Raw genomic sequence first — 13,245 nt, forward strand, 5'->3', positions numbered from 1 at the left:
TGCATGTTGACAAGCAGCAGCAACAGACACCCCCACCCCGTAGCCCCGCCCAGACATTTAGAAGAAAGACATTTTATTTATTAATGTGATCCCCTCACAAGATGTGCATTACAGTACACGAGAAGGAGCAAAAGAAGACAAGTTGTGTACAATGAAGACAAAAAAAAAAACAACTACAATTATAATTTTTTTGTATTAAAAAGATGCTTGCAGTAAAAAAAATAAAAGTGGTTTGCATTTGTATTGGGACACATACAGGAAATTCATATTAACATTTCTATTTTTGTCATGCAGGAGTCCAAGAGAAGACCAGATTGTAACCCGTGACCCCTTTGTAACTGCGAGGCAGACCTACTAACCCACCCACTTCCCTCCCCCCACGCCCCCCTAGGCCGGACATTTCTGAGTAATTCTCACATTGAGATAAGGACACGCCCTTGGGGAGGACGATCCTGCGGTGGTAAAAAAAAAAAAGTCGTCGTTTCTCAACTTGTGTGAATATTTTGCTCCATTTCTCCGACACGCACGCGCAAAGATCACAACTGTGTTTAAAACCTGGCGTCATAATTGCGCACCGCAACATTTTTTGACTCACTCCTTCCCTTTTGGAACTAGCATGCACACAAACGACCGCCTCCGTGTGATGTCAAAATTAGGTGTGCGCAGTGTCGGCCAAACCAAACCAAACCAAACCAACCACCTCCCCCCTTACAGAATCAGTCATGCTTGGTTAAAATGTTTTTTTGGGCCACCTGGAAAAAAAAATGTTTCTTCCTCCAAAAAGTGGCTTTCCAAACCAGAAACAGGAAAAAAAAAAATATTTACCGTCTAAAGCAGAGGTCCCCAACCCGCGGGCCGCGGCCCGGTACCGGTCCATGGGTCATTTACTACTGGGCCGCGCAGAAAGAAGCAATAATGTACATAATTTCCGTTTTATTTATTATCTGAGTCCCAACTATGTTTTATTTTGAAAAATGACAAATTAACCAGATTACATCCGTCTATGACTTACTCTTGACGCATGTCAAAACGCTTGTCTAGGTCACGTGATGCATACCGCTAAAATTAGCCCACCGTAAGCTAACAAAATGAGTAAAAAAAACATCTTTGGAAAGTTTCTCCACGATGTTACATACGTTGTTGTTTGCGCGATGTTACCAGGACTCTGCGAATAAAGTTGTATAAAAATACACAATGGATTCACGTTTAGTATTATATTTAAAGGAAAGGAAAAAAACTGTATCATTTTATTTTGTTGTATTTATCCGTCGGTCCATGAAAATAATGTCTGACATTAAAGGAACGGTTTCGGGTCACTAACCTATTTGATATAATTGGTCGCTAACCTAGAATTCTTCAGCCCGGATCATCACCAGAACCTCATCCTTTCACCACATCAACCACCGTCCTCCAAGAGCTCCACTGGCTCCCGGTCAAATATAGAATCAATTTTCAAATTGTTCTTTATACATTTAAAGCTGTCCATAACCCCCCCCCCCCCCTGACATACCTATCTGACCTTCAAATTTCTATTCCCTCTCGTTCCCTCAGGGGCTGACATTGTCAGGGTGCGAAAGGAAGCAACATGAGGAGGAGGCGGGACATCACGGGGTGGTCTGACGTGGGTGGAGTTTAAGGAGCGTTCCCACCCCCCGCCTGTTAGTTGAAAACTCACAGCTCAGACGCTCCAACACTCCAAGCGGGAAGAAAGTGGGGTCACCCTACCAATGGTTTCTACCATATTTATCAAATGGGGCGGCCATTTTGTGTGTGTCGCTGAAGCAAGAAATCAAACAAACAAGAAAATGGTGTCTCAATTCGTGTTTGATGGGGAGGCGGGACGACTTTGGCCAGCAAATATGCATCATGTGACACCACATGGAACACTCAGGGGGAACGCAGGGGGCGCCACTCGCCACGACAAAACAAAAAAATAATCCCCAAAATGGCGGCAAAATAATCCCCAAAATGGCGGCAAAGTAATCCCCAAAATGGCGGCAACATAATCCCCAAAATGGTGGCATTTCCGAAGGCTTCCATCCAAGAGATGGCGCTAGTCATTTTGTTACAACACTCAACTGAGACACAATTTGACAACGGTAAAACAAGCTGGATGACAGTTTAGCGCAATTTTTAATCAGAATTTTGGACACTTCTGGACTGGACTGAAATGCGGGGACGGACATAAACAACCAAAATGACGTCACCACTTTGTTTTCAATGGAAACTTGCAACACCAGGATGGACATACCAAAACAAAATGGATTCTGACCTTTTCTCATCTGTTTCCTTACGAAACAACATGAATTTGTTTCATTTCAGGCAATTTTCTGCCATAACCAATTCTGGGACACAATAACCCTTCATCTGCCATTTGAAGCTGCTCTTGTAATACAACTTTTCCCCTTCGGTGGCGCTATTGAGTCATTACAGAAGGGGGCGGGGCTTTGTCGACAGGTTTCATCTCTGGGAGAGAAAAAAAAACATTCTGCCTTTCTATCTGGAAGGGGGGGGGGCAACATGGCGGAATTCCGCCGTAACAAAGGTAGGATGACACATTCTGACATGCCGGGACGGACGGGGGTGTCGCCTTTTGTGACACCTGACACTTGTCAATCTCCCTGTTACGCAAAAGGTTTTCATGTTACTTTTTTTCTGTTAATTTATAATCCTCATTTTTTTTTTTTTTTGTTTATCTAATATTTAATAATGAAGTCAGCAAGAGATGAGAAACGGGTGCGTTTGTTTTGTGACCAATCATGTGCGGACTGCATGTTGACAAGCAGCAGCAACAGACACCCCCACCCCGTAGCCCCGCCCAGACATTTAGAAGAAAGACATTTTATTTATTAATGTGATCCCCTCACAAGATGTGCATTACAGTACACGAGAAGGAGCAAAAGAAGACAAGTTGTGTACAATGAAGACAAAAAAAAAACAACTACAATTATAATTTTTTTGTATTAAAAAGATGCTTGCAGTAAAAAAAATAAAAGTGGTTTGCATTTGTATTGGGACACATACAGGAAATTCATATTAACATTTCTATTTTTGTCATGCAGGAGTCCAAGAGAAGACCAGATTGTAACCCGTGACCCCTTTGTAACTGCGAGGCAGACCTACTAACCCACCCACTTCCCTCCCCCCACCCGTCCCTAGGCCGGACATTTCTGAGTAATTCTCACATTGAGATAAGGACACGCCCTTGGGGAGGACGATCCTGCGGTGGTAAAAAAAAAAAAGTCGTCGTTTCTCAACTTGTGTGAATATTTTGCTCCATTTCTCCGACACGCACGCGCAAAGATCACAACTGTGTTTAAAACCTGGCGTCATAATTGCGCACCGCAACATTTTTTGACTCACTCCTTCCCTTTTGGAACTAGCATGCACACAAACGACCGCCTCCGTGTGATGTCAAAATTAGGTGTGCGCAGTGTCGGCCAAACCAAACCAAACCAACCACCCCCCCCACCCCCTTACAGAATCCGTCATGCTTGGTTAAAATGTTTTTTTGGGCCACCTGGAAAAAAAAATGTTGCTTTCCAAACCAGAAACAGAAAAAAAAAATATTTACTGTCTAAAGCAGAGGTCCCCAACCCGCGGGCCGCGGCCCGGTACCGGTCCATGGGTCATTTACTACTGGGCCGCGCAGAAAGAAGCAATAATGTACACAATTTCCGTTTTATTTATTATCTGAGTCCCAACTATGTTTTATTTTGAAAAATGACAAATTAACCAGATTACATCCGTCTATGACTTACTCTTGACGCATGTCAAAACGCTTGTCTAGGTCACGTGATACATACCGCTAAAATTAGCCCACCGTAAGCTAACAAAATGAGTAAAAAAAACATCTTTGGAAAGTTTCTCAACGATGTTACATACGTTGTTGTTTGCGCGATGTTACCAGGACTCTGCTAATAAAGTTGTATAAAAATACACAATGGATTCACGTTTATTATTATATTTAAAGGAACGGTTTCGGGTCACTAACCTATTTGATATAATTGGTCCAGAATTCTTCAGCCCGGATCATCACCAGAACCTCATCCTTTCACCACATCAACCACCGTCCTCCAAGAGCTCCACTGGCTCCCGGTCAAATATAGAATCAATTTTCAAATTGTTCTTTATACATTTAAAGCTGTCCATAACCCCCCCCCCCCTGACATACCTATCTGACCTTCAAATTTCTATTCCCTCTCGTTCCCTCAGGGGCTGACATTGTCAGGGTGCGAAAGGAAGCAACATGAGGAGGAGGCGGGACATCACGGGGTGGTCTGACGTGGGTGGAGTTTAAGGAGCGTTCCCACCCCCCGCCTGTTAGTTGAAAACTCACAGCTCAGACGCTCCAACACTCCAAGCGGCGTCTTTGAAAAGTTGAAGAGCTCCATTTTTATTTTTAGGGATATTCCCGTGAGGTTTTCCCGGTTTTATCCGAAGACCTTACCAAGAAGAAATCAGGACTTAACTCCAGTTTCACCGCCCCCTCATCCAGCACCTGCTCTCCTCTCAAATTAAAGGTTTGGCTGCTTCAAAGTCGGGAGGGATCTGCTCCGTTTACTGATTACGCCCACGTCGAAGCTGCTTTTTTTTTTGTGCCAAGGGCCAAGGAATTCCGGACTTTTTTAGAGACGGACGCGCAGGGAGGCGAACGGCTCACTTGAACTAAACCACAGCAGAAGACAGAAACTGTCAGGCGTCTCCCATCCGAGAAGAAAACCCACAGAAGACTCCGATGTTGGATTTGAGGTCTATGGCTCCGTCAGTATGCACAAGACTCCTCGCTGTCAAGTTCTTTTACTGGTCTGAATCTGCCTGATGTTGAAGACTGACAACCTAGAGTCCAGTAGATTTTCTTCTCTGGCTTTAATTTTGGTAGACGACACATTCTCCAGCCACGATAATTAGCCTTTCTATTGGTCTGTCCTCAAAAGAAGAAGAGAGAACGGACTCCAAGAATGGGACAACGTCCTTAGGGTCTACCTTGAGTCTTTGGTTGACGACACATTCTCCAGCACCGATAATTAGCATTTCCATTGGTCTCTACTCAAAAGAAGAAGAAGAGAACGGACTCCAAGAACGGGACAACGTCCTGAGGGTCTATCCAGAGTCTATCTCTACATAAAGTAGAGACCTGAAAGAAAGAAAGAACCTGAACATTCTCTTCATGATCCAGCTTTTAGAAGAACTCTTAAGGATCTGTACTCAAGACGTTTGGATTAGAAAGTAGCATTCAATGAGAAGTTTGGAGATAGCAAAGGGGAACGTGACTATCATTTCAGGACTCGAGAAGGATCCAGGCGAGGGAAGACAGGAAGTGGAAGTTCCAACGCAGAGTTCGTGAGGACGATTGCTAAGAAGATTTGGACGAGAGAAAAGGAGCCGTTTGAACCTTCATCTCCAGCATTTTAGGAGTTTTGGGAGCCTGCAGGTGAAGGTCTCCAGAAAGAAGGAGCCCAAAGCACGATGGCGACCCAAAAGGGCAGCAGACAACAGAGCGTCCACCAACTCCTGCCCAGGAACATGGTCTTCTTCCTGGTGTTGGTCCTTCTCCTGGCCCAGCAAGCCCAGTCGGCGCTGCACTCCAGCTTCCGGCGTCTGAGCGGTCGCGAGAAGAAAGAGATGCAAAAAGAGATCTTGTCCATCCTGGGCCTGCCGGGCCGGCCCAGGCCTCACCCGCCGCTGAGGCCGCCTTCGTCGGCGCCACTTTTCATGCTGGACCTTTACCACGCCATGGCGCTGGACGGCGAGGACAACTCGGTCTCCGCCAACGAGGTCATCAGGCCTGGCGTGCACCGACGGAGGGCGGCCGTCCACCACCCGGCGCTGCCGACCCTTAGCACGCACACGCCGCCGCTGGGCACCGTCGTCAGCGAGGCCGATACCGTCATGAGCTTTGTCAACTTGGGTGAGTCGTGTTGCCAGAAGCAATTTTTTTCATTTTTAAAAGTTTTAAATGTGACATTTTGATAATTAATTTAAAATGTCAGACTGGTGAGATTAAAAAAAAAAACATCTGCGCAAATATCACAAAGTAAAATTAGCAAATTATGTATATGGTAGGGTTTAAAACTCAGGTTAGGGTTTTGTTTGGAAGTCGGGTTGGTGGTTTTTGATCAGGCATTTAAACTAGGATTTGTGTTTTGAAATAGGGTTTTAAATAATTCTGTGTTTGGAAGTAGACTTTTAAAATAGTGTTAGGGTTTTAAAGTAGGATTTTGAAACTGGGTTTGTTCAGAAGTCGGGTTGGGGTTTTTGTTTAGGTATTTAAACTTGATTTGAGTTTAGAAGTCGGGTTTTAAACTATGGTTAGGGTTTCAAGGTAAAATTTTAAAGTTAGGGTTTTGTTCGGAAGTAGGGTTGTGGTTTTTGGTCAGGTATTTAAATTAGGATTCGTGTTTAGAAGTAGGATTTTAAACTATGGTAAGGTTTCAAAGTAGGATTTTAAAACTAGGTGTAGGGTTTTGTTCGGAAATAGGGTTGGGGTTTTTGGTCAGGTATTTAAACTAGGGTTTGTGTTTAGAAGTAGGGTTTTAAACTGTGGGTAGGGTTTCAAAGTAGAATTTTAAAACGAGGTGTAGGGTTTTGTTCGGTAGTAGGGTTGTGTTTTTGGGTCCGGTATTTAACGTAGGATTTGTGTTTTGAAGTAAGAGTTTAACCTTTGGTAAGGTTTTCAAATGACGATTTTAAAATTAGGGTTAGGGTTTTGTTTAGAAATAGGGGTAAGGTTTTTGAACATGGTTTTAAACTAGGATTTGCCTTTAGAAGTAGGATTTTAAAATATGGTAGGGTTTCTCATATTAAGATTTTAAAACTCGGAGTAGGATTTGTTTGGGAGTAGGGTTTGGTATTTAAACTTGATTCAAGATTAGAAGTAGGGTTGTTTTAAACTACGGTAGGGTTCCTCATATCATATATTAAAACTAAGGTTAGAGCTTTGTTCGAAAGAAGGGATAAGGTTTTTGAACATGGTTTTCAACTAGGATTTGTGTGTTGACGTAGGGTTTTAAACGATGGTGGTTAGGGTTTTTAAATAGGATTTTAAACCATGGTTTGAGTTTCTGATAAAGGGTTTAAACTATGGTTAGCATTTGAAAGTCGAGTTCAAAATTCAGTTTTGGGCTTTAAACTACAGTTGGATTTCCAAATTAGGGCTTTCAACCAGAGTAAACGCAACTGCATTCAAAGTGGAGTGAAGCGGTGCGTTGGTATGTTTGCAATTGCAGAGTCGTCGCGATGCCTATCGGTCCTAGCGTAAATATTAGCCGCCTCCTTCCTGCAACAGGACAGTTTGCCGGGAACGCTCTTGAAACTTCAAGTGTTGTCTAAACCACACCCGCACCCTCTCGTGGGTGTTTTGCTCATGCGAGCGAGTCCACCCTGGAATTTATCAGTCAGTCAACGCCGCGCACAAACATCACGTTTGAAGGCCCCGTTGTGTAAACAGCGGGTGGCCCTCCATTCGCCTCGCAAACGCTTCTCACCTGCCGCTGCCCCGGTGGCACCGACACGGACTTTCTTTCAAATTGCGCACATCGTGACCTCATCCGAGCGTGACCCCACGTGCACCGCGTCAGGGAACACACAGCTGCAGTCGATTAAAGGGCCCGCATGACACGCACCGGTAAGGCGGCCGAAGCCAGATGAAAATGGGGCTGCGGCGGGGGGCTAAAAATACGGCAAAATACAAGGCGGGCCTGCAATTAGTGGTGTGTGTGCGAGCTGCAGCTGCTGTGGTGCAAAGCACAAAGTGTCTCTAATTACTGTTCGAGTGTGTGTGAGATACGTAGGCCTTTGTATCTTTATTTTACATCAACCAAGAGTGTTTATGTGAGTACCCAGATCTCCCTGACTGTGTACAGTGATACCTCGGTTTATGAACCCCTTGGCGTACGAACTTTTCGGTTTACGAACGTTAAATTTAGGAAAATTTTACCTTGGCATATGAACTATTTTTTTGGGATACACACGGAGCTGCCACAATGAGTGATGTGTCGCTCGCAAACGAGCACGTTCTCCTAAAAGAAAATGGCAGCCGGCTTGTTTTGGTCCTCTATTCCCCGCCCCCAGTCGACGGTTAAAGCCACGTGATTGGTCAAGTATGCAGCAGTGAGGGGGGGTGGTTTAAACATTAAAGGCACAGGCAGATGACAGTGAGATTATCGCAGAGAAAGCACCTACAAGGGAGCATTCCTCAAGATCGTGAAAGAAGGTTACGTTCCTCATCAAGTGTTTCATACTGATCAAACCGGCCATTCCATTCCATCAAGCCATCAATGACTGAATGATTATAATACCATAGCACATTTATTTTACATAAAATAAGGTATATTTTGTGTAGTTTTAAGGCTTAGAAAATTAGAAAGTAGAAAATTATGGGGACCTGGGAACGGATTATTTTCATTTTAATGGTGTCCTATGGGAAAGTATTTTTTGGGATACACACTTTTCGCCTTACACTGTCTGAGAACCAATTAAGTTTATAAGCCAAGGTATCACTGTATCTGCAAGCACACGCATGTATTTATTTTTGATGTAAAAAAAATGTCTTCTGACTCACGTATGCTGTCTTTGGTGTGCGTTGGTCACGCGGTAGTGGAGCAAGAACGGGACCTGCTGCATCCGCGTCCCTACTGGAAGGAGTTCCGCTTTGACCTGACCCCCTTGCCACAAGGCGAGACCGTGACGGCAGCAGAGTTCCGCATCTACAAGGCGCTAACGCTCGGCCAGCGGGCTAACAGAACGCTGCATATTTCCGTTTATGAGATTCAGAAGGATAACAGACACAGGTACGCGCACACACAGCGCACTGTATTCCTGTTATTTATTTCAAAGGCTAAAGTTATTCGTTTTCATTATGATTGAGACACATTTTTGCTGAAAGTAGTTCTGAAATATTACCTTTATTTTTGAATAGTCAAGTTTTATTGTTCAAGGGGAAAGTGTGTCAAATATATTATATTATATATATTAAATCTATATTTTGTATAGTAAGGCGTTTTTACACCGAAAAAGAAAAAAAAAACGACCAAGTATAGTAAGGTGTTTTTGGCCCGAAAAAAAGACCATGTAGAGTAAGGCTGTTTTATGCGGAAAAAAGACCATTTATAGTAAGGCATTTTTAGCTGAAAAAAAACGACCATGTATAGTAAGGCTGTTTTATGCGGAAAAAAGACCATTTATAGTAAGGCATTTCATAGGCTATAAAAATGACCAAGTATAGTAAGGCGTTTTTGGCCCGAAAAAAAAAAGACCATGTATAGTAAGGCGTTTTTGGGCAGGAAAAAAAGACCATGCATAGTAAGGCATTTTATAGGCAAAAAACCCCAACCATGTATAGTAAGGCGTTTTTCGTCTGGAAAAAACGACCATGTATAGAGCATTTATAGGCGAAAAAAAAAACACTGTGTATAGTAAGGCATTTTTCATCTAAAAAAAAAAAACAACCATGGATAGTAAGGCCTTTTTAGCCCCCCCAAAAAACCACCATGTATAGTAAGGCATTAATAGGCAAAAAAAAACACCATGTATATATAGTAAGGCGTTTTTAGCCAAAAAAAAACCACCATGTATAGTAAGGCGTTTTTAGCCCGAAAAAATGACCATGTATAGTAAGGCATTTTTAGCTGAAAAAAAACGACCATGTATAGTAAGGCGTTTTTTTTTGCCCCAAAAAAAGGACCATGTATAGTAAGGCGTTTTTAGCTGAAAAAAAAAACGACCATGGAAAGTAAGGCCTTTTTGGCATGAAGAATATCCTTAAATAAAAAAAAATATATATATTTGTCACTTGTGGCCACATCCGCCCGGCCATTTGAGACTTTCCTCGTTTTCACGGATGCTATCTCTAAACGATTCCAAATGGACAATCCAATCCGTTCCTTTTCAGGGACCCCGAGTTGGTGCTGCTGGACATGCAGTCAGTGGCGGCAGGCCAAGAAGGCTGGTTGGCCTTCGACGTCACCTCGGCATCCAACCACTGGCTTCTGCAGCCTCGCAGCAACCTGGGAATCCGACTCTACGTGGAAACCGAGGAAGGTGCGCTCACCCTCTCCTCAAATCCCACCACGGGCAACTTTGACCGGCGCCGCCCTTCCAGATCGCTCGCTATCTGCCGCTTGGATCGGGCTGGTGGGCCGCAGGGGTCCTCGCTCCAAGCAGCCCTTCATGGTGACCTTCTTCCGTGAGAGTCAGATCCCTTGCCGGCCCCCCCGCGCGGTCAGGACGCACCCCCGCAGGAAGAAGCCAAAATACGACCTCCCAGTACCCAGCATCCATAGTTGAGTTTTATTTTGGCGGGATTTTGCTTGGAAAAAAAGGTGATTTTATTTTGCTGTTTATCCACTCAGATCGTAGTCCCGTCCACAGCGGCGGTCAGCCATGTAAAAAACACGAGCTCTACGTCAGCTTCAGCGACCTTGGATGGAAGGTGAATTTTTTGCAATTTTCTTTTTCATTCACTGCCATTCCCTAATTTATTCCGATAAAGCGCTGGTCAGACCTCTGGCAATGTTTATCGCTTCCACAAGGGGGCAGCATTTGCCTTTTGTCGATGTTAGCGCTTTGTTACAGCTTCAGCTGTTGTTAAAGCGCTATATAAATTCATATCAATGTATTATAATAATAATAATACATTTCATTATAATAATAATACATTTCATTTCCAAGCGCCTTTCAAAAAAGTTTTTCTGTGGGTGAGCAGCGGCAGCCACACGCGCCAGCCTTCACTCAACCCAGAAGTAACTCAAATAGATAGAAAGCTAGCCAGCTAATAGATAGCTACCTAGATAGCTAATAGATACCTGGCTATTAGCTATCTATTTGCTAGCTAACTATTTGCTAGCAATGTATTCGCTAGCTATCTATTCGCTAGCTAGCTATTTGCTAGATAGCTATTCGCTGGCAAACTATTCGCTGGCCAACTATTCGCTAGCAAACTATTCGCTAGCTAGCTATCTATTCCCTAGCTATCTATTCGCTAGCTATCTATTCGCTACCTATCTATTTGCTAGCTAGCTATTTGCTAGCTATCTATTAGCTGGCTATTCGCTGGCAAACTATTCGCTAGCAAACTATTCGCTAGCAAGCTATTTGCTAGCTAGCTATTCGCTACCTACCTATTCGCTGCCTACCTATTCGCTACCTGTTCGATCGCTATTCACTCGCTATTCGATAGCTAGCTATTTGCTAGCAAGCTATTCGCTACCTAACTATTTGCTAGCTGTTCGCTCGCTATTCGCTAGCTATTCGCTAGCTAGCTTTCTCTCTGGGTTATTCCCGGTTGACTGAACGCTGGCGCGTGTGGCTGCTGCTGCTCACCCACAGAAAAACTTACATCCTGTGACTGTAAAGTGACCTTGAGAGTTTTGAAAGGTGCTCATAAATGAAAGGGATTATTATATCTACTTTTGTTGTTCAGGACTGGGTTCTGGCACCCACAGGCTACTCTGCGTACTACTGCGACGGCGAGTGTTTTTACCCCCTTGGCGCCTGCATGAATGCCACCAACCACGCTCTCATCCAGCAAGTAGTCAGTACCCCAATGTCTTTTTTCCCTTCATTCGTTCATTTGTAACCTTTGACACACGTTTGGCATATTCCACTCTCTGAAACTCCACCATTTTGCTTCGCTTTCCAGGTGCATCTTCTGAAGCCTGATGAGGTGCCCAAGGCGTGTTGCGCGCCCACCAAGCTGAGCGCCATCTCGGTGCTTTTTTACGACGACAACAACAACGTCATCCTCAAGAAGCATCGGAATATGGTGGTGAAGAACTGCGGCTGCCTATGAAGACGTCAAAATGTCGTTCGCAGTAACCAAAACCAGAGGATGGTTAACTTTGACTTTTATTACAAGATACACACAACTTTAACTTTGTTTTTGGTCACACATCTTTTCTAAATAGTCCTTCCCAAAACATCCAATACAATCTTGTTGCCTATATTTTGTGCTTGTGAGTAAAAGTTAGCGATCCTAATTAATGAACAACATATTCCATAAATTATTGCTATATGTAGATTTATTTTATTAAGAAAAAAAGGCCGAAAGTACTGTTGGACTGATATTTAGTACAGTGATACCTTGGCTTATGAACTTAATTGGTTCCCAGACAGTGTGTAAGACGAAGTGTGTATCCCAAAAATTAATTTCCCATAGGACACCATTAAAATGAGAATAATCCGTTCCCAGGTCCCCATAAAACCTAATTTTCTACTAATTTTTTCTACTAATTCTCTAAGCATTCAAGCCACACAAAATAAACCTTATTTTATGTATAATAAATGTGCTATGGTTGAGAATTACACTGTACTGTATAATAAAGTTGTTTTATTTACCTTTGTGATGGTCATTGATGGCTTGATGGAATGGAGTGGCCGGTTTTATTAGCATCAAACACTTGATGAGGAACTTAGCCTTTTTCTTTCACCATCTTGAGGAATGATCCATTGTAGGTGCCTTCTATGTGATAATTTTATCTAGTTCCTCATCAATTGTGTTCGGTTTAGCTGGGTTGATAGCTTTTTGCATCAAGTGTACAGATGTCTTGTGCGGGTTGTTTGTGGAGCCTGATTGATGGGATATTTTAACCTTGCAGTCTACACTCTGCCTTTAAACTATCAAACTTTTGATAAAGGTAATGTTCGTAAACCGAGGTATCACTGTAGTTTATTTTTGGAGTTTTTCCACATAGCTTGCATCACTCGGGAAAGATGAAAGAAGCCAAGTGAAATATATGAACCTGTCATTTCTCCTGTGCGCGCAATGGAAATTTGACATTTAAGAGTCCTAAAATGGTTCTCACAGTTTAGTTAGTAGTTTAGTTTCCATGATGACTCTCAGATCGATTTTGCATATTTGCGGATAATGCAAGTTATGAGCGACATTTTAGCACTTGAGCAATGTGAGATTCCCATTCGGCCTGACAGTTTGTAAAGCATGTTGCTTGTATACAATAAATATGTTTTTACAACAAGACACTGCTGGTGGACTCGTGCCCCTTTCACGGTTTTGACGCACATCACCGCCATGTCGTCGGTTCGACTGGTCCGAGTGTTGTTGATCCATGGCATTGTGTTGTTTACACTAGAAAAGGCGCAACGTGGTGGCGTGCACGTGGTTCCTACCGGCACTGGTGGCCTTGCCTCAAGCTTGAACGTCAGCCAGCTCGGAAGGCATAGGAGACTTGGGATGTTTGCTCTCAAAATGTTGCTTGAAGGTCTTTGGATCGGGCATTTGGGTCTAAA

At 43.4% G+C, this 13,245-nt stretch overlaps 2 protein-coding genes across 8 annotated transcripts in view; one reads left to right on the forward strand and one right to left on the reverse strand.

The window, feature by feature from the left end:
- The first annotated feature begins 1,709 nt into the window (after positions 1-1,709).
- bmp8a (bone morphogenetic protein 8a) lies at positions 1,710-12,976 on the forward strand. Of its 6 annotated transcripts, none has more exons than XM_088987065.1 (9): positions 1,710-3,228; positions 4,017-4,098; positions 4,216-5,911; positions 8,600-8,792; positions 9,893-10,041; positions 10,103-10,282; positions 10,353-10,432; positions 11,423-11,533; positions 11,642-12,976. In XM_088987065.1, the coding sequence occupies exons 3-9, from the start codon at positions 5,470-5,472 to the stop codon at positions 11,789-11,791; spliced, it is 1,305 nt and encodes a 434-aa protein (XP_088843191.1). In that variant the 5' UTR covers positions 1,710-3,228; positions 4,017-4,098; positions 4,216-5,469; the 3' UTR covers positions 11,792-12,976. The 6 variants fall into 6 exon arrangements, with proteins under 6 accessions (XP_088843191.1, XP_088843193.1, XP_088843190.1 ...); XM_088987067.1 differs by lacking the exon at positions 4,017-4,098 and having other exon boundaries at positions 4,216-4,322; positions 4,407-5,911; XM_088987066.1 differs by lacking the exon at positions 1,710-3,228 and having other exon boundaries at positions 3,985-4,098; positions 4,216-4,322; positions 4,407-5,911.
- The window catches only part of LOC148883120 (transcriptional regulator ZNF706), a 12,705-nt gene continuing 11,289 nt past the window's right edge, over positions 11,830-13,245 (reverse strand). For both annotated transcript variants that reach the window (XM_088987073.1, XM_088987072.1), the window contains exon 3: positions 11,830-13,240. In XM_088987073.1, coding sequence (XP_088843199.1) covers positions 13,145-13,240 — 96 coding nt within the window. In that variant the 3' untranslated portion in view covers positions 11,830-13,144. The remainder of the gene's footprint in view (positions 13,241-13,245) is intronic.

The sequence above is a fragment of the Hippocampus bargibanti genome, linkage group LG20, assembly GCF_051943395.1.
Source record: "Hippocampus bargibanti isolate YZ-2025 linkage group LG20, ASM5194339v1, whole genome shotgun sequence".
NCBI lineage: Eukaryota > Metazoa > Chordata > Actinopteri > Syngnathiformes > Syngnathidae > Hippocampus > Hippocampus bargibanti.